This window comes from Callospermophilus lateralis, chromosome 16 (assembly GCF_048772815.1).
Source record: "Callospermophilus lateralis isolate mCalLat2 chromosome 16, mCalLat2.hap1, whole genome shotgun sequence".
Taxonomy (NCBI): Eukaryota; Metazoa; Chordata; class Mammalia; order Rodentia; family Sciuridae; genus Callospermophilus; species Callospermophilus lateralis.
Window position 1 is genome coordinate 82,469,646 of NC_135320.1, and position 21,283 is coordinate 82,490,928.

The 21,283-nt window shown below is 49.9% G+C and overlaps 1 protein-coding gene across 1 annotated transcript in view; it reads right to left on the bottom strand.

Annotated features, from left to right (window-relative positions):
- Kcnq3 (potassium voltage-gated channel subfamily Q member 3) overlaps positions 1–21,283 on the bottom strand; it is a 304,538-nt gene that overhangs the window by 24,995 nt on the left and 258,260 nt on the right. The window contains exons 2-8 of the mRNA XM_076835658.2: positions 17,029–17,119; positions 16,080–16,206; positions 10,494–10,666; positions 6,452–6,607; positions 3,522–3,632; positions 1,494–1,589; positions 79–173 (exon numbers count right to left, since the gene is read on the bottom strand). Coding sequence (XP_076691773.2) covers positions 79–173; positions 1,494–1,589; positions 3,522–3,632; positions 6,452–6,607; positions 10,494–10,666; positions 16,080–16,206; positions 17,029–17,119 — 849 coding nt within the window. The remainder of the gene's footprint in view (positions 1–78; positions 174–1,493; positions 1,590–3,521; positions 3,633–6,451; positions 6,608–10,493; positions 10,667–16,079; positions 16,207–17,028; positions 17,120–21,283) is intronic.

The window sequence follows — 21,283 nt, forward strand, 5'->3', positions numbered from 1 at the left end:
TGTGGGGGCCATAACACAAAGAGACCCCTGGAGGGATAGTCAACCATGACCTAAGCACTCAGATAAGTGGTCACTTGCCTGAAGAATGGAAAAGAGACGACCGATTCATAAAATCTCCACGTTGCCACAAGGTCGATCCTGTTTGGGTTGGTAGCATAATACCTCCAGGCAGCCTGGGGAGGAGAACAGAGGGGCAGGGAAAAAGTATCACTGAAACCGTCACACAGAGTCCCACTGCATTATGACATACAAAGCCCTTAGGTTTGAATTTGCATAGAGCTGACCTTCAGAGAAACTGAGGTTCTCAGCTTTCTATAACCCCTCTGGGAAAAAAACTTCCTTGACTTTCTCAGAGTTGTAACTGGTGTCTTGGTGGGTAGGGGTATGGAGAGAGATGAACGGGAATAAAGAGGAACTACCCTTTCCAAAAGGTTCCAGGAGTCTTCTCAGTCAAATATATAGGAAAACAAACTGTCTTTTGTGGTCACTTCAGGGTGCAAGGCAGAGAGCCCGGGACATGAGGTTTGCCCCTGGGATGCTCTGATGGCTTGGGGTTTCAGGGATAATGCACCAGACTTGGAGGTTGGGACCCACCTCAGAACTACAGTCTGTAGGATGCCATCATGTACCTTGCTGTGTCAGCCCCAGAGACCCACAGAGACAACCACTACAACTGGACACAAATTCAAAGTGGGCAGCCAGGTCCTGAGCACTTCGATGGCCACAGCTGGGACACACCTTTGTCCTTTTCACTGCACTGCCATACTCCCTACAGCCCACATCAGCATGGAGCAGGACTCCTCCTGAGGTCTAAGAGGAGGGCTTCTGCCTTTCTAACTACTGCTAACGTCTCTCTCAAGCCCAGCCTCTGGAGAGGGGACTGCTGGTGACAAGCTGGCAGGGGTCCAGCATCCACTGCTCCATGAATGCCCTGGCTGGGATACACAGGTGCAGTGGCTCGATAGTTTGCACATGTAAGGAATCACTCTCTCTCTTGGCTTATGGGCCCTCCCTCTCTTTGGCAGATGTGAGGGCCCCCAGTCCTTGTGGTTCACTGGCTAAGTACTTGACTATAGGCTATTGACTCTTCCTTTTGGGTCTCAAGGTGAAACGTGGAATGAGAAGCAGGTCTAGTGGGCTCACAGGTCTAAACCAAATTTTCTACTCCAACATTGTCAGTAAAATGGCTGATGGGTTCACATGAGTCCTGCATCTATTTCATGGTTGGTTTAGAACTTGGATAGGAGGTACTAGACTGACACCTTCAGAACAGGTCAAATAGATAACCACAGCAATGCCCATAGCCACCCACAGCGAGCATAAGCAAGCAGGCAGGCCCATTCCTGTGTGTGTGTGTGGCTGCATGTGTTCTCTCTCTCTCTCTCTCTCTCTCTCTCTCATACACACACACACACACACACACACACACACACACACACACACACACTGTATGTCCTGGGTCACCATTCCAGTTCATTCTCAGGTAGACAGACCTGGATGAGCTCAGCAGCTGGCTTCCTCCTTTTCTCAAAGTGCTTCTGACGGTGCTGCTCCTGTACCTTGAGGGCCAGCCCTGACCCCAGGATGCCCTGCAGAAAGAGTAGGGCCCATAGTCAGGCCCCAAGACTCTCCTGGTATCCCAGGCCCACTGCCAGGGTAGCAGGTATTGTAGGGCTTAATGACTCCACAATGACATCATTGCATGAAGGGGAGAAGGGGGAAAGACTCCATTCTTCCCCTTGAGAGAGCTGGGAGCTTGATTAAGGGCAACAATCCAGAGGTCAGGAGGGCCTGGCTTCCATACTCGCTGCCGCTGTCCAGCTATGAGACCTGGTCAAGCCTCTTATCCATCCTCCATCTCAGTTTCTTCCACAGGCTATTTGGGTCACAGTACCCACCTGATGATTGTGTTAAGACAAAAGTGAGATGACATATAGGAACTGTCTAGAAAAGGGTCTGGCACAGACTGGAGGCCCAGGAAATGTTAGTGGAATTTTTAAAATATTCTAGCTGCTTGAATTGTCCCTAGAGACATGTACTGTAGCCTTAATTTCTCAGAACTGTGATCTGTTTTGACTTCCAGGTCAGATGTGCATGTGGATTTAGTGGATAGAAGCATATACATTTCAAAATAAAAGAGAACTTAGGTGCCATGCAGTCCCCTGCTCTGCTTTGCCTGATTCACCCAGGAGAAGACTAAGATGCAGGAAGGTCAGATATTCAAGGTCAAACAGCCTAGGAAAAAATAGGCAAAGTGGGAGAAAGAACCGGGTGATGGAGAAGAACTTCACCACCAAAAGAATGGAGGGTGAAGGGGGCCACCGAGAGATTGTTATCTGAGAAAGTTCTTCCAAGCTCCATGATTGAGAGCTGGGCTTCAGAACTGGCCAGATTTGGGATTCTTGTCTCCACAACCAAGGAATATTAGTATCCTAATTAAGCCTTACTTTTGTCATCTGGAAATTGGAGAAGAATACAGCATCAAACTCCTAGTGTTGTCATGAAGATCAAGTGAGTTGATATAGGTAAAGCATTTGGCAGGATTTAGGCCACATAGAAAGTTCAATAAGTGCCATTGATTTTAATTGTTACACACTGGATGTGGGATTGGGGATGTTATTCTATCACCTACCAAGACTTCCTCTTGAGGGGAATGGATTTTTATATAAATAAGTGTTATGGCTTGGATATGAGGTAACCCTTAAAGCTCCTGTGTTAACACAGGAATATCAGATGTGAAATGATCAGATTATGAAAGCTGTGATGTAATCAGTTCATCCTAGTTTGGACAGACTGCCTGGGTGGTAACTAAAGGCAGGTGGGGTGTGGCTGAAGGAGGTGGGTCAGTGGGGTGTGCCCTGGAAGGGTGCATCTTCCCTGTGGTTCCTTCTCCTTTTACTCTCTCTCTCTCTCTGCTTCTGGAGAGAGAGCAATGTCCCCACCCCCCAACACACACCCTTCCACCATGATGTTCTGCCCCACCTTGGGCCCAAAGGAATGAAATTGGCCCACTATGGACTAAACCTCTGAAACTACGAACCAAAATAACCTGTCCCCATTGAAGGTGTCCTTGTCCAGTATTTTGACTACAGCAATGAAAAGCTGACTAGCATAGGAAGGGAGTTCACGTGCATGAAAAACTTCCCCAGTGCGGCTCTGGGATACAGGTTTGAAAGACAGAATGTCAGCCCTCAGGCATCACCATCCTCTAGGGAGACAGGTGTGGAAATGTGCAAGCCCAGCATGTAGGTATGCCCTAAGAGGAACCAGCTAGCCCAGCCAAGAAGGCAGCATTGAAACTGGGTCTTGGAAGAGGAGTGGATGTTTGGAGGGATCACTCACTCCTGGCAAAGGGAAGTGGCACGGGCTATGGAAGGGGAGAAGACAACCATGCTTACAGGAGTAGCCAGTGAACCAACAGGGCTTGGAATTTCAGGTGCAAAAGGTTGAGAACTGGGCTGGGATTTGAGCTGGGACCAGACAGTGAGTGGTCCTGCCTATCCCATGTCCAAGGTACTTACCGCTGGAAGGGCAAAGAAGGAGACACCAATTAAGGAAAAGGTGGCAGCAATCAGACGGCCTTCCCATGTCTTGGGAGTTTTGTCTCCATAGCCAATAGTGGCCAGTGTGATCTGAAGAGAGAGGAGTTCAGACATGGGCTCCCTGGGAAGGGAACCTCAGTGACATGCGAGCTGAGCTCTGCCCAAGTCCCAGCTCTGCCCACTCCCATTTATAACAAGGTTCCCATGCAAGAAAAGGCACCAGTACAAGTAACTTATATGGAAGTCTGGAGACCACACCCTGTTTTGAAGGTAGGGCTTTCCTATCAAGCAGTCAGCAGATATTTCAATAATTTCAAACAAGCGTGTGTGTGTGTGTGTGTGTGTGTGTGTGTGTGTGTGTATTCTACATAAACAGGTGGCCCTCTGTATCCACAATTCCACATCCTTGGATTCAACAACTGTAGATCAATAATGTTTGGAAAATAAAATGATAAAAATAACAATAAAATAAGACAAATAAGAAATACTAATAGCTATTTACTCAATATTGACATTGTATGAGATGTTGTAAGTTATCTAGATGTGATTTAAATACACAGGAAAATGTGTAAAGGTTGTGTGCATATTCTATACCATTTTATATCACAGTATTAAGCCTCTGTAGATTTTAATATGCTCAAGGGGGTCGGGGGGTTTGGAACCGGTTCCCTGTGGATACTGAGGGGCCTACGGACCTGTGAATGTGTGAGTTTACACAAAGCCAGGTGAGTGATCTGTATTTGTGAGTATATTTGCACTCAGTGTGTATATGTGTGCATGTGTCTGTTCTTCATGTGTGGTATATTCCAGGTGTGTTTACATGAATGCATGTACATGTATCTGCAGGTGGAGAAGGATACAGAGCAGGCAACACATGGCTGCTGGAGTCCAATGCCTCATACGATTTCAAGTTCAACTCTCTAGTGGCTGAGGGACCTTAAATTGGTCTCTTAATCTTTTTATGCCTCAATCTCCCCATTTTTTCAAAAGGAGTTAATAATAGGAGTTTAAGCTTAAAGTTCATTAGTAAATGCAGTCTACCCGGAGTGAAAATCTGAAACAGGACTTTGATAAATGCCAGTTCTAATATCTTGGTGGCGTGGGCTGTGCATCTCCAGGCACGTCTTCAGGTCTGGGTGCTCTTGTGTGTATCTTCCATGTGTCTGTTTGCACATGCCTGGCCTGGCGAATACCACCAACCTGAGACTCACAAGGTAAGGTCCCAGATGGCCGTGTGATCAGACTGTCATGCACCCTGGCTTCTTACAGAAACATGACCCATGAAGGTCCCCAAGCCAGGCATCTCACCCAGGCTACTCTGAGGAGAAGGGAACTCCAGGCATCCCTAGAGACATGACCCACAAGGGTCCCTAAGAAAGGCATCTGCCCGAGGCTCCTCGGAGAAAGGAACTCCAGGGGTCCCTAGAGATGTGACCCATGAGGGTTCCCAAGCTGGGCTTCTCCCTCAGGCTGCTCTGAGAAGGGAACTCCAGGCTTCATCAGAGAAACAACCGAGGAGGGTCCCTAAGTGAAATACCTCCCTCAGGTTGCTCTGGGGAGAAGGGAACCCCAGGCTTCACTTGGGTGAAGCATGGCATCTCCCAAACATGGCATCTCCCTCAGGCTGCTCTGCAAAGGGAAACCCAAGCATCCCTAGAGACACGACTCAGGAGATCCTCATGCCAGGGGAGCTTCTCCCTTGGGCTGCTCTGAGAAGGGAACCCCAAGTGTCCCTAGAGATGTGACCCAGGAGGGTCCCCACACTAGCATCTCCCCCAGGCCACTCTGAGAAGGGAGCCCTGGGAATCCCTAGAAACATGACCCATGGGGGTCCCCACACCAGGCGTCTCCCTCAGGCCACTCTGAAGAGAGGGGAGCCCCGGGCATCCCTAGAGACGTGGCCCACGAGGGTCCCCACACTAGGTGTCTCTCTCAGGCCCCTGAGGAGAAGGGAACCCGGGGCATCCCTAGAGACATGACTCATGAAAGTCCCTAAGCCAAGAGTCTGCTGAGGCTGCTCTGAGGAGAAGGGAGCCCCGGGAGTCCCTAGAGACACGACCCATGAGGGTCCCCAACCTGGGTGTCTCTCTCAATCTGCTCTGAGATGGGAGCTCTGCCCCTCCCTGTGGAGTGACTCAACACTCCCAGGACTGGGCCTCTCCCGGGTTGGTCCTGAGGGGAAAGCCAGCTCCTCACTCTCAAGGAGGCAGCACTAAAGATGGCAGGGAGGCCCCACCCCTTCCTGCCATGCCCGCTTTGGCCAGCCCAGCGCAGGAGCTGCTCATGGCTCAGAGGACCCAGAAGGGTCTCCATGCTGGTGTCTGCCCCAGGCCGCTCTGAGGAGAAGGGAACCCCAGTCCTTCTTAGAGATGTGACCCACGAGGGTCCCCACACCAGGCGTCTCCCTCAGGCCACTCTGAGGAGAAGGGAGCCCCGGGCGTCCCTAGAGACGTGGCGCAGGAGAGTCCCAAGGCCTGGCATCTCCTTCAGGCTGCTGTAAGGAGGAGTGAGCCCCCCAGTGTCCCTAGAATGTGACCCATGAGGGTATCCACACCAGGCGTCCTCCTCAGGCCACTCTGAGGAGAGGGGAACCCTGGGCCTACTTAGAGACGTGCCCCACGAGAGTCCCAAGGCCTGGCATCTCCTTCAGGCTGCTGTAAGGAGGAGTGAGCCCCCCAGTGTCCCTAGAATGTGACCCATGAGGGTCTCCACACCACCCTGGCTTCTCTAAATACTGCAGGGAAGTCCTCTCCAAGTGCAGGAGTGTGGCCAGAGAGGTGGAGGGGGCCTGGCTCTCACCTCCCACCACAGCGTGCAGCTGCCTAACTGTGGGTGCCAACGCCATGCCCTCAGTCTCTCTGCTCTACCAGTCAATCCCCACAGGGCTGGTCTTCCAGGAGGTCACTCACCAGACCCCACCAGAGGGCATCTGCATAGGTCTCAAACTCCTCCTTCATCTCCTCTCCTTGTGCGTCCACTTCCGGCACATCCTTCTCAACCAGGTAGACAAGAAATGAAGACAGGATGAGGGTCAGGAAGCCGATGTACCAGGCGGTGATGAGTTCCTGCAAGAGTCACAATGGACGAGGGAAGTAGCCATTAGAAAGTCCTTGGATGAACATTTGAGCCAGACACACTAGAGTTATGGATTTATCAGCTCTGTGACTGGGAAAACCAGTCATTCACCTGCTCTGACCTTCACCTCCCATCACTGTAGAATGAGATCAGGAATACGGACATCATTCCCATCATTCATTAATGGAATGGGTATGTGGTTCCAGTAGGAGAGGACGACTTCTGTTCATAGTCACCTTGATATCATAGCTCATGAGACAGCGAGAGGTCAGGACGGACTGGCCACTCCCTCACAGAGAAGGCTCAGGACTGACAAAACCAGGCTAAATCTCAATACTGTGAGGAAATCTGTGGCCAGGAAGAGCTAGTGTGGCACAGTGGACAGCCTTCTGAACAGACCTGCCACCCAGTTACCAGGTGACCCTGGGCAAATATCCCCCACTGCCCAACCTTAGAATTCTCAGTTTTAAATTTAGGAGACTGGACCACAGGGACCCTGAAAGTGACATGTGTACCACTGGTAAATTCAGATAAGTGGATTTTATGTGAAATGGTTCTGCATTAATTTAGAACATATGAAAAATGAGCATAAATAATATATAAACTCGTGACTTCGTGGTTCTTGTCACATGACAGACCAGGTAAATGGGGAAGGAGACAAGGAGTCAATTGGTTTGAAGGGAAATGTTGAGTGACAGAGAAAACAGCACAGAGAGGTGGCGGAGACCGTCCTGAGTGCTCCTCCAGCTTCAGCCTCCTTTATTTCTCCATCCCCTCCCAAGGCCAAGGCTTAGCACGGGAGGCTGGATGGGAGGAAGGCCAAGGTGACTGGCAAATGCAGCTGGAGGGAAGCCTACTTCTGCTGAGTCAGGGCAAGTCACCCTCTTGCTGTCCTCCCACGGAGGCTTGCTCCCCCAGCTGGAGCTCCTTCCCCCTCCACTGTGCCCTCAGCAGCCTGCATCTCTGATGCGCGGCACGCTATCTGGAGCGTCACTGCTCACTGCACCCCCTGAGCTCAGCCGAGAGCAAGAGGGGATGGGGGGCAGCCCAGCCGGCGAACTCCTGATGGGAGTTCTAGAAGGCAAGGGTTAGGTGGACGCTGCCCCCTTGGGGGCTGTCTGAACGTGGCCTCTTGCCTTGTAGAATGCAGTTCCGGTGTTTATGTGTTTTCTTACTCCCAGGCTCCCACATGCAAGTCAGAAGTTTCATCTGCGCCTGACTAAAGAAACAGCTGTCTGCTCACGGGGGCTCAGATAAGCTGGAGGTGCAGGATTATTAAGAGATGGTACAATGGCTGCCAATGGGGGGTGAAATGGGTCCCCATTCTGTGCTTTGCAGCCGTTTACAACACTGTTTGAGGCAATCCTGACTTGACACAATTTTTGCCAGCAGCTTTATGGCAGAAGCATTCCTTCCATGTGCCGAGGCTCCCCGCAGACAGGCTGGGAGTAAGGACTGGTGTCCAGCCAATGTGGGGAAGTGAAGGGGGCAAGTCCCTTCTTCTTCTTATTATTATTAATTATCTTATTATTATTAATCATTATGCAGGATGCACAGACCTTTCCTCAGTTTCTCAAGGCTTCATCCTCACGATAGATCAGATCTACCCAATGTATGGCAGACACGGAAAAAACAAGATGTGGGTGTCTTTTGCTGGACAACAGTGGCCTCAGGGCTTATTTGTTCTGGGAACACGTCCTGGCCTATCCTAACTAGTGAGAGCATCACCTTTAAAGGTTTTGACCTGTGGAACATAGTCCTCCCACCTTTCATCTCTGAGCGTCCAGAGGAGTCAAGCCCAGAGCTAACGGATGGATGAGGAAACAAGATTGGCATGTGCTTGGCCCCTTAGAAAGAGCTTCCTCTCTGCTCTGACAGCCCAGGCCTTCACCAGTACTCACAACACACACTTGGGGGCATGGGAAGAGCGTGGTAAACCGAGGTCTGTGAGCAGGCAGCTCCACTCCAGAGCCTTTGCCCGCCCCGGGAAGGAGATCCTGCCTTAGAGGAGGGGTCTGGCTTCAGGGTGGGCTGACCTTCCGCAGGAATCATATCACAAACATCCAAGGTTGCTGGTAATCACACGGTAAATAGTCAGCAGACGCTGGGCATCTATCCTAGTCTTAAGGAAAGCAGGGCCAGGACCCCAAGCCAGAAATTTTTATCACCAATTTCCACCAGAACTGTCAATCAACTGGGCCCCACGGGTACTAGGTTATGACTGAGCCCAGGAGGGTGGAATGAACATGTCCTCTGAGAAAGATAAACTGGCAGGTCAGGAGGAAGACAGAAAAATCTGTAAAGAAAACTGTCACCTCACCAACTCTGATGGACAGAGGTGGCACAGACAGGGAATAAAAAACACTTATGGCAAGAAATGGCATTCTAAGTTGGAGAGTCCCGTGTTTTACATTTTTATTTAACGCAGTGCAAACAGTTGTGTGTTGCATAATGATGCTTCATTCAACAAGGGACCAGTTGTATTTGCTCTAAGCTTGTATTTGGTCTACTATAAGATACCATCTCATGGGAAACCATGCCCCAATGTATCTGGGTGCATATCTGAGATGTAGGACCCAGAAGTTGTGTGTTGTGGAGTCTTGAAGTTGGAGGCAGCTTGGTCATGGTGATGTAAGAAAAGCTCTGAGTTCCTTTAGTATTGAGTTGCCCAGGTTCACTGCCTCAGGCCCAGTTTCCCAGAAACACAACCTAAGACAGGGATTTGGGTTCATGTGATTTATCTGCATGTGATTACTGACTGGGAGGTTGTAGGGTCCCTTGGAAAGGGGTGCCCACTATGGTTGGCACAAAAGACTCAGCAAAGGAGGTGGCTTTGAATTTATGTCCTTAAAGAATGCGTGTCCTAGAGTCCCTCCTTCTGCTCTCTCCTGCACTGAGCAGAGACAGAGGCTTTCTCTCATTCCCCCAGGGTCAGCTCAGCAGCCAGATTAAAGCAGAGTGGTTCTGGAGGCTTGGGTTAACGATAGGAAGAAAACCCAGGGATTGCCATGAAGCCAGAGAATTGCTTGGCTTCCAAGCCTGAGCCGCTTGGAAGCCTAGCACGTGGCACTCTGGAAGGAGACCACACTGAGTCCACCCCTCCCATTTTCTGGCCTCTCACAGAGACGTGGGCTCACCAGAGACAGCAGGGAATTCTTGGATATGGCTCAGGAAAGGCACTGTCTGGGATTGTGTCCCACTGTGTGATCTTGAGCAAGTTGCTTCTTCTTTCTGCATCTGCTTCCTCATTGGTGAAATGGGGGAACGAGAGCGCCAGGCTCAGGGGGTGGCTAGTCCATGTCCAACACTGTGTTCTGGGCACTGGGCTTTGGGCTTTATGTAGTGAGAGAAGCTGCATGACTTCTCTGGCTGGGTATGTTTTAAATGCTCCTCCTGTGTCGATTCACATCATCCTCACGCCAACCGTATGGGGAATTATCATTCCTGCTTTATAAATGCAGGACCCAAGACCTAAAGTGGTTACAAAAACATCCCCCAAGTCCCACAGGTAGAGTTGGTTTCCAGACCAGCCTGTGTGACTTCCGACCTTTCCCTCCCACCACATCTGCCCTGTGTGAGTTCACCTTTCCTTCTTGAACATCTGGAGCACACGCATTAGAAATGAGGAAACTGAGAGCCAAAGAGGGGTAAGTGATGAGGCACAAGTCATTTGCACATGGAGGAGCTGAGAGCTAAGCCCAGGTCTCCCTGCTTCTCTGGACCACATCTGCACATATCCCTCGTGCTCCCTGTCATCATCATCCATGGTGGCAGAAGGACCCAATCCCTGAGAATACTGTAAGGGAGAGGATGTCATGGAAAGGCAGAGGTGGGTGAGAAGCCCATGGAATCCTGTGGCTTCTCTCTGGCACTTACTTTGCTGTGGGCGCAGATGGCCGAGCCTAGGAGCTTCCAGGTGCCACCCCTTCGGTCCATCCGCAGCATGCGCAGGATCTGCAGGAAGCGCAGGCTTCGCAGGGAGGTAGCCAGGACATTGCCCTGGTTTCCCACAGCAACCACCGGCACAGAGGCAATCAGCACGAAGATGTCTAGGGAAGAGGACAGCGAGAGTGGCAGAGAACAGGGAAGGACGGTGGGGTCAAGGCACAGCCATCTCCTGATGCTGCCTGCTGGGGCAGATGCACATGTGACCCACAGGGCTGGGCTCAGAGCTGCTGCATTCAGTCTGGCCTTCAAGCACACATGGAAAACAGTATTTTCTGCGATGCATGATCAAGCAGATGCCCTACACATGAGCCAGCCCAAGGCCACACTGCTAGACGAGTCGAGTTGGGATTAGAAACAGGCCTCCAACACTGTTCTAGATCCCGGAGCAGCGATTTGCCAAGGCCTGCAAGGTGGCAATTGAGACTCACTCTCAGGTGAACTGGGGAGAAGAGGGGATCAGGGACACTCGGGCTACAGAGGTGAAGCCTGAAGCTCAGCCACTGCTCCCCCAAAACATCCCTGAGACCGGAACTTGGGTGCAAGTAATCTGTTGGGAGATGATCCCAGGAAGCCTCAGTGATAGGAGCGGGAGACGGGGGAAGGAGAAATGTACAAGTGAGGGGTGCTCTCAGGTCCCTGCTGGGTCTTTGGAGCCGTAGGAAGAGCACCTTGCAAATTCATCCATCTGGACAGTGGGAAGCTGGCACTTTAGTCCTTTGACTCTGTCCCTGCTGGTGGAGGGTCAACCCGGGGGTGTCAGCACCTGCGCACTTCTGAGCCGCATTAGTCCACTGATCTCCCGGTGTTTCGGGGTGTATTGTGGAAATTGAGGCCCACCCAGGGGGCAGATGTTTGTATCAGTAGTGACATGGAAATGTCCACCACAGGCATTGCCGGAATTAGAGGTGGGCCAAGGGGACGAAGCACTTGTAAAAAGGCCCCTAGCTCTTGGAATCAGACAGTCCAGCACAAAAGACAGGGGCCTGATCCCTCTCTGTTCCCTTCAGGGACACCCAACGCTCCTACCAATGATCTCCCCACCATCCTGCAGAGGGTTGGCAAGCTAAGAGGGCCTCATGGTCAGGCACCATTTGGCAAAGACTCTTTGGAAGTCGAGTCGTTACTGAAGGATTCTCGGTGTCTTTAGTACGCTAATATGCACTGTGGGATTTTAGCTATACAAACGAAGCTCAGCCTTTCCAAAAGGTACTTTTCCCCAGTAAGCTTGGTGATAAACTTAATGGGTCTCAAAATTCCGTGACAGATGTTTCGTCAAGTTGTTTTCTCTTACAAGTACTGATTTTAAAAAACTAGTACCTTAAAACTGCCACACACACACACAAAACCCCAATAGTCTGCAAATACCCTCCTTTCCTTTTGAAAGTTTTGTGTTGTTTTAACCAATCTTCTACTATAGAGCTTAAATGACCAACCGAGACACACAGTTCTGGGACCTCTGATCAAGCCTGAGGTGCCAGGTGCTGGAGATATTTGAACTTCTGAGCTTTCTGGGCAGACTCGGTGACACCGCCACTTCCGGCAGCCTCCTCGTCCACTGCTCTGATGGCCACTTCAGCAGCTGCCTTGTGCCAAGCACAGCAAACATAACCTACAGGAGGATAATCAGAGACACTCTCGACATGCATGAGCTTATTGATGGTGTCATCCTGAGATTTTAAGAATTTAGGACCATCTTCCAGCTTCTTGCCAGAACAGTGACCAACCTTCTCTTTCAGCTCAGCAAACTTGCAAGCAGTGGGTTGTCTGGCAGCCCAGGACAGAACACAGCCAGTGCTGACGTGTCCCGGATGGCTTGGGATGATCATCTGGGCAGCGAAGACGGCTGCTTCCACTGGTGGGTCGTCTTTGCCATCACCAGCAACATTGCCGTGACAAATGTGTGACAGACACGTGCTTGGCACTGAAGCCCACCCTGGCTCCAGGAGGAGCTTCCCTCAAAGCTTCATGGTCATTCAACACACTTTATTTCAGTTGTGACACTGACAGGAGCAAGGGGACCACCATGCTGGGTTTGAGAACACCAGTCTCTGTTGGGGCCCCTGGGACAGTGCCAATCCCACCCACCTTGTAGACATTCTGGAGGGTGGGGGCAAGGGCTCCTCGGTTGGATGAGTGGCTGCTGGTGGATGTAATCCAGAGCTTCCCCCAGTGGGGTTCCACTGGCATTGCCGCCTTTATGGATGGCTTTCCATCCATTCACTGTGCTCCAGGAAGACATCACCGTTCCAACCAGAAATGGGCATGAGTGCTACCGTGTGTCAGCTTGTAGTCGGTTTTCTTAAAAGTAGGTGTGACTTCCTTAGCAATTTCCTTATCTCTCTTCTGGCTGCAGGTGGCTATTGGAAACCATTTTGTTAACGCCAACAGTTAGTTCTTTCTCACCTGGTGTGTAAGCCAGAGGAGCTCGATCAGAGGTCAGCCCACTCTTGGAGATTGGAGCTTCAAATTCACCTACTCCAGCAGCAACAACCTGGACAGCACCGTCAGCCCAAGATGTGCCTGCAACCTGGTCTTTGATGGGCTCCGTGTCCTGGGGTATCAATGACAGTTACCTAGCTGCTCTTCAGTTTCCACAGGGAGATGCCAATGGTGGTACCACACTCACGCTCAGCTTTCAGCTTCTCCACAGCCCAGGCACACTTGCAGGTGCTCTTTCCCATCCACAACCTCCTTCCCAGACTTTTCAATGGTTCTACTGAGGATCCCACCGTATTTATAGATGAAATGGCCAGTAGCAGTGGTCTTGCCATACTCCATGCATGAATCCAACAGTGACGGTGTTGAGAGGAGTCATTTCCTTTCTCTTTTTAACTTTGATTTAAGGGTGGTTTTCATGAAACATGATCTGGCAGAAAACTTATGGCAGGAAGAAAAACTCCCAAAGGATTTTGACTGTAGCTATTTCTCACAAGAGCATTCAAGGAACACACAGGATTTCAAGGAACACACTCAAAGAAATGCTTGTCCACTGGAGTCTGAGCTCCTTAAGCTGCTGGCTCCTGAGAATCTTCTGGAAGCACGCATGGTTTGCTGAATACACTGCACTCTTTCATACCTCCACAAGTTTATATGTTCTGGTCTCAGTTTGTGATATGATCAATTCTCAATTCAAATCTGATGTGCTTTTTTCCTGTATCCAGGGAACCCCTAGACACACCTGTCATCTGGGAAAACTGAGAAGGCAAGCATCAGGGTTCTGATAAGTCTGCATAACTGCTCAGGCTTCTCAGTTTACCTGTACAAAAAATCCACTTATAATATTCATAGAAAAACAAAATGAGTTATGTTATGTGCATGTACAAATATGGCATTAAGAATCCCACTACATGACCAATGTAATTCTGCAACTGTACACTCAGAAAAATGAGAAATAAATCCCATCTGATTCAAATGTATGATATGTTAAGATCATTGTACTGTCATGTGTAACTAATTAAAACAAATAAAAAAAGAAAGCTCTGTCTGAGAAGAAATATATAAAAAAGAATCCCACTACTATGTACAATTATCATGCACCAGTAGAAAACAAATTTAAAAAAAAAAATAAAGAAAGAAAAACAAAACCCACACCTGCAGTAAATGCTGCAGTCTGTGATGCTTGGTGAGGAGGGAATATCTGACCCAGAAGGTGTATCCACACCCAACGTGACCAGCTCCAAGGCTTCCATGATTATGAAGGCCACCACGTCCCTGGACATAGCCACACTCTTGTCAAGCATACAGAGAAAAGCAACATTTGCTACCAGGGCCACATCGTGGAAGTAGCTGAGATGAGTCAGGTGGAAAAGAGGCCAGCAAGGACGACAGTGCTGAGGCCCAGCCACGTGTCTCCATGGAGATGGAGCGGGCAGGGTGGCCTGGATCCCTGTGTGTGCAGCCCACCTCAAGGCAGTGGAGACAGCTGCATGGGAAGTCACCTGTTCTGGAAGTTTCTGGGTTCCCTGTGCCAGGGTGTCTTAAACTTGGCAGGAATTTGAATTTGAGCATGGTCACAAAGCTGCCCCACCACACAATGCAAACATGCAGGACTCCAGCCAGCACTGCTGGTCACGGCACAGAGGAGAGTCGGCTGAACTCTGCTGCACTCACAGAAGATGCAGAAGGAAGAAGAGATGGAAGAAGAGAAGGCAAGTAGGAGGAGATACGGAAAGAGGGCAAAGAGGGAGAAGAAAAAAATACCGAAAGCAGAGTAGCTAAAGAGCCTCCAAAGCTGTGCTCACTCAGAGACACACCTACTTATGCTCAAAATTCTGCAAAACAAGAAAAACAACCAAACTCCCCTCAGCAGCAGGTCGGCATAGAGTGAGTGGCTGAGAAGGCCCTGCATGCAGCAGGAGAGATCTGGCCCCTAGGGCAAAGGAACAGCCAGCTCTTCTCTGGGTGGCCATGGTGCCTGGGGGCCTGGGTATAGTCCTGGAGTCACTATTCGAAGAGGAGGTGGGGAAGGAGCCACATGCTCAGAAGATGTCACAGACTATGAGACTGAGAACACCAGTGTCCAGTGCTGCCAGGGTCACTCAGCACACCTGTCCTGGATGGGACAAGACTGAGGGACAGGAGCAGACAGGAGGCTGCACCCAAGTAACTGGACAGAGTCAGAGGAGCTAAGAGGGGGTGAAAGCTCTGATAGGTGAGGAGCACCTCGTCTCTGGGATGGGCTGCTGCAGGGGCCTGAGGGCCTCGGGGTGGATGCCTTGGAGTCCCTTCCATTGCTAAACCCCAATGATGCTGTCTCTTTAGCCCCCCACCCTTCCCCAGGGACAGGAAGCGCTACCACTCCTGGCTTTATACAGGGGGATTTTGCCCTGTCATGACGCGGCTCCTGGCAGCATTTTCAGATAAAAACAAAGGTCATTGAGCTGCTCCAATATAAAAATAGTGCACCCAGTAGGAAGGATCCTAGTGACAAAGCCTCTCAGAAGCAGCGTTTGGATCGAGACACAAGCAACATGGTGGTGTGGAAGGCAAGCAGGTGCTAGAGTCTTCCAGTCTTGTTGAGATGGAATCTGATGCTTACCACCTGTGAGACTGGAACGTGCCTGGGATCTGTGAGCCTGTTCCCTCTGTGAGGTGGGATAAGGTGGTCCTGCAGAAGCACATTCTCAGCCAGCAATGGTGTCCCTCCCCATTCCACCCAGACAGTCCGGAAGGTCCAGGCAATTTCATGGTCATAGCAGGAGGGCTGCCTGCAGTCTAGGGACCTGGGATTCTCAACACCTGTCAACCTGCTGGCTCCTCCACAACAAGAGGAGTCCCCCACCCCAACCACTCACCACTGCCCTTTCCAGTTGACAGGAGGAGCAGCCCTGGAAGGTGGAACTTCAGCACAGGCAGGTGATGCTATTCTGGGCATGGAGGCAGGTCAGCAGCTGGGCTGGCCTCCACTGTGCTGCACTCACTCCCAGAATAGCTGCTTAAAATATCCTTGGAGATGTAAAGTATGAAAAGGGGCCTGAGTCCAGGCAACCCCTGGACTGGGGGATCAGGGCTTACCCAGCATGCATAGGGGCTTCCTGGCAAACTTCAGTCGTCCCCTCCAGCCTTTGTACCGACAGCAACATCCGGCGGCCCAGATCCTCAAAGCAAACTCGGCTCCAAAGATGAAAATAGCGAATGTTTCCTGCATGGAAGAGCATATGGAGAGGGCTGGGTGGCTGGGGACAGGTGTCTGGGCCAGTGTGTTCTGCTCTGCGGATCTGGAGAGCTGGGTTTCTGCCACCCCTGCTGGGCTTTGTGGTGGCAGTGGCTGGGGGTGGGGAAGGAGACAAGGGTTGGTCCCCTCCACCATCTTTGGAGGGTTTCCTTCTTCATTCAGAGGTGCTAACTGTCCCTGGCTTGTCCCTGTTTTTATCTTTTTTTTCCCCTATGTTTCTTTTTGCAAAGAATCATTTTTAAAAAATGTTCTTTTGAACATATTAAAAACCTTTAAAAAGTGAAGCTGGTTGAAGAAAGCCATCTCAAAGAAACAGTCTACTAATCCTGCCCAGTGTCTGGCCCCTCTTGTTGCTAACTGTGGCCAATGATGGCTAAGCCAGATTTTAAGCCAGGTACCACCCCCAAGTATTTCATATAATTTTCAAATTACATTTTGAGAAACCAAAGCAGAGGCCACTGTAGGGTGGAGCATGCCTTTCTGTTAACTTTAGAGTAAGGAGAAGTTGTATTATAGAACTTAGAACATGTAATGGCCTTGGCTTTGATTCATCTGCTCTTATCTCTAATCTGCAATGGCCAATCTTTATCAAGACCGCATGTGGGCCCATGGCGGCCTCATTAAGTGAGGGAAGCATGGTTTTGTTCTCAGGCCTGGATGTGGCTGAGGACCTGGGGAGATACAGCCAGTCAGGCAGACCTGTACTAGGGGCAGCATCCTCCTCATCACTGTGGAAGTCCAACCAGAGGGCTCCACCCCAGAACAAAGTGGGGGTGCCGGCCATCTCACCAGCAGCAGGAGCCAGTCTCCGGAGACAGTTTCGTACTCCTTGAAGGTGGTCAGCACAGCCAGAATCAAGCACCCTAGGACAATCAGGAACCTAGAGGGAGGAAGGAGAGGAAGGAACCTTTAGTCGTGGTGTGCTGTGCAGGGAGAAGGGGAAAGAAGTCAGCCGGGATGAAGGCACAGCCCCACTGGACAGCGTTCTGTGCTCTCTCCATTATCCCACCTAATCCCCAGAGAAATCTGCGGGACAGATAGGAATTCCTGTCCTAGTTAGAGAAAGCTAGATGAAGTAGGGTTCAACAAGGCGCATGTGTTCACTTGACCGCTAGCTAGCAGAATCAGTCACTTAGAAGTCAAACCAGCCCTCCCAGCAGTGGGGGGCTGCAGAATCCCAAAAGACCAAAAATTATCGCTGTTTTTTTTAAATCAACAAGAACATGAATAAGTTAGCACGTCCAGTATATATACGGCTCTGATCTTAAAATACATGGAAATTCTTCCTTCTATGAAGAAAACACTCTTTTCAAAGGTGAATCCAGAGAAGGCTGTGTCCCCATGTTTGTGTACTATTCCTTTTTACAGTCGATGGCTGTAGAAAACCTCCTTCAATTGTCGAGGGGCAGGGGGTTTCGACTTGTGTTTGAAATGCTGGAAAGAATAGGAATTAGCACACCGAGGGCTGCTCAAAGCTGGTCCCTTAAAATTCATACAGAGGTCATCTGGTTCTTGCTCTCACCTCAGACTAAAGCAAACTCCTGAGTCAGAGAGAGAGAATGCTTCGTTGCTTCAGCAAATAAAAATGGCCTTCCCTCCTCCTGATGTGGACTAGTCTGGCTCCACAGTCAGTTCCTAGTTCCTGGGGTATCTGACAGAGAATGGACAAGCTAGGACCCTTGGGTGAAGCCTGATGGCCTCTCACATACTCCAAGTGCTCCTACTCCAGACGATCTGCTCTCTGTCCTGTCCATGGCTAGTTCTACCCATGCTTCTCCGTTTGCTCATTTATTCCTTGAATCTGTATTTGGCAGAGATTGGGAGCACAGCTGGAATCCACTGATGAAGGAGCTGGATCTGCTTTCAGGAGCTCACAATCCGGATAAGCAGAAGACTGCCTCATGTTAGAAGAGCAAGAAACTTGATATCAGGAAGCATGAAAATATCTGCCCCTGGCTTTGGCTGGGACCCAAATCCTGGCTGGTCCTTGGTGATCCCAGTCACATGTTTCAGTCATTAAACTTGCTAATCTTCAGACCTGAATATTTATGTTTCCAGCTCTTCCTAGGAACCTGAGATTCCCAAACTTCTATGTCTGGACATTTTACTTGAAATTTGTGACTCTAATCCATCCTGGAATCTGCCTATCCTGAACCCCAAACCTTCTTCTTAGGTGATGGTGGTGATGATGGTGGTGATGGTAGTGATAGTGATGATGGTGATGATGAGGGATAACTCCCTTTGGTGAACACCTTCCACCTGCCACTTTGCATGTATCAGCTCATACCTTTACAACAACCTCCCAGGGCAGATATGACCATTAACATGCTGAAGGATTTTTCAGAACAAGATTTTCTAAAAGTTTAAGTTCTGGGTCCTGTGATGTAAGCCAGCAACCACTAGGCTTTGTCCTCAGTTGGCATTGAACATGGAGCTGGAGTCCTTGGCTGAGTCAGTGTGTGGGTGAAAGGGACAATTGTGTCCCAAAGTGATCTTGTTTAGCAGAAGTAGGAGCCTTAGCCAGACTCTGAGACTCTTGCCACCCCACGTACTTGGTGTGCGTGTCAATATGGGGGAGATTCTACAAGAAGCATGCATAGTGTGCACACTTTCAGCTGATGCCAGGACTTGCGCCTTTGCATAGCTGTCCCTCCCCCTTGGTGCAAGTGGCTCACTCCTGACAACAGCATGGCAATGGCGGAGGAAGTCACTCCTCTACTTGGGTTTTGTTACAAGGTGAAAGTGTAGAGATAGTTGCGCCTGTGACTGCTGCACAGGGTACAAGACTGTTTCACAGACGGGAGCCAGGGACTCTCGCTGGCCGTGAGCTACATCAAGAAGGACCTTTGAGGGCTTGAGAAAAGGAGCTGTGGGGGCTTCTGGGACCCAAGAGCACCCCCAGCTACTGACCAGCATGAACATGTGACTGTCCTGCAACTGCAAGGGCCAGCCATCACGAGAGCCTGGAAGATGGTCACAAGGTCCAGAAAGGATCAGACCAGACCACATGCTGATTGCTGTGTTGTGGGACCCTGAGCACAGGATGCAGTTAAGTCACAAATGGACTCCTGACACTTGGAAGTTCTGAGATAAAGACATGTGTGTTGTTACTAGCCAGCAAGTAGTGGCAATTTGTTAGGCAGTGAGAGAAAATGAACACACTGTGGAATGGAAATCTGTGCCAGGGGTGTCCAGGTTTATAGAGCGTGGTGATTCAAGCCATGGCAGGGCTGCATTTACTTGCTTGGTCTGTTAGACTTCTCTCCTGGAGAACAGAGACTGCCGGCTCCTCTCCATAGTCCAGTGACCAGCTCAGAGCTGGCACTTAACAAGAACTCATAAGTACTTAATAAGAACCCATAAGTACTTAGGGAAAGGGCTGAAGCAGCAACGGAGGTCAGCAACTGCCCTCTCGTTGGAATTAAGGACAAGGATATAGGGAGGGCCTGGAGAGATAGGCGGAATACTAGAGTTTCTGGGCCAAGTGAAGAGTTTGCATTTTTCTCTGTAAGACATCTTTAATATCTAGCTACCTCTCTGGATAAAGTGTCTATATATAGTAAACCTCTCTGAGGTTTTGCTTTGTGTGGTTTCAGTTACTCACGGTCAGCTGTGGTCTGAAAATATTCACTGCAAAATTCCAACAATAAGAAATTTATAAGTTCTAAGTAATTTTTTTCACAGTATAGTATTCTAATTGTTCTATTATTAAGTATTGCTTTTAATCTCTTACTGTACCTAATTTAGATCTTAAACTTGACCACAGGTATGGAGTATGCACAGGAAAAAACAAAATAGCGTATATTGAGTTTGGTTCTATTCATCTTTCAGGCACTCACAGAACATCTCTAAGGTACCACTTAGAGAAAACAGGAGACTAGAGTGTGTCCACATCTGCATCTACACGTATCTGCAAAAAGTTCTCTGGACTGGTCACAAGGCTGTTGTTGCCGGCTGACCAGAGACGAGGAAGGCTCAGGTGGAGAGATAACAACAGTCCCACAGAGAACCCTCCTGATGCTCTCAGTGGGATTTGTGACTAAAGGGATGTGAAGGCCAAACAGGGGGCCATCAGGAAGGCCTCAGGACTCGGGAAAGTGTGAAGGACCACTGTGCAAAGATGTCAGGAGGATGGGCAACGGCCAGCACAGTAGCAAAGACAAGCAACAACCTGTGGACCTGCCGAGTCTGAGATCCAGGTGGAAGTCTCCATCAAGCTGATCAAAATCTAAGTCTAAAGAGGAGTTGTCAGGGTAGAAGTTGCAACAACACCAAGCTTTAATAACTTGATGCTTGGATAATTCAGACTTCACCAACCACCAAAGAGATTTCAATCATGTACCAGGGAGCTACAGAACAAGACTTCAGCCAGCAGGGGGCAGCAACCACCAGGCAGAGCTCTGCACGTTCTGCACCTTTCCAGTAACCTCGGGCTCTGCTGAGATGAGAGAACCATCAATTTATAAAGCTGCAGTCATCAAGGAAGCCCCCTATCCCGAGAAGGGGAAAACCTCCTTTTTTTTTTTTTTTTTTTTTTTTTTTGCTTGTTTGTCTTTTTTTTGTTGTTGTTTTTTGCAAAATTCAATATGTCCTTAAAATAGGAGCTCAATTTCAGATGGAGCACATGTCTATGTACCCACAGAAGCCAGCTGGGTCTCTGGACACCCAAAGAGCCACTAGATGGCTAGCTGTGCTCCCCACTTCTCCTCCAGTCTTGGCGCTCTCTTCTGAGCCTCACCAGCTCTCCTTTTGCCCTCTGTCGCTTTGGTTGCGTCTCTACATCCTTGGCCATTTCTCCACTGCCCTCCGTTGCTCTCCCTCCCCTGATGTCCTTTCCTCTCCCCCTCCCGCTTTCCTTCCCCCTTCCTCTCTTCCCTTCACTCCCCCTCCTCAGTCTTCTCCCTCAGTTCTTCCTGTGACCTGCAGGCCCTGGGGGTTTGTGGTCCACACTCCCGAGGGGAGCCACCGGCTGCCCTTGTTTCCTGGCTGTCTTTGCAACTGATGCCAGTCAGGGTCAGTGGTCTTGGACACACCCTTAAATCAG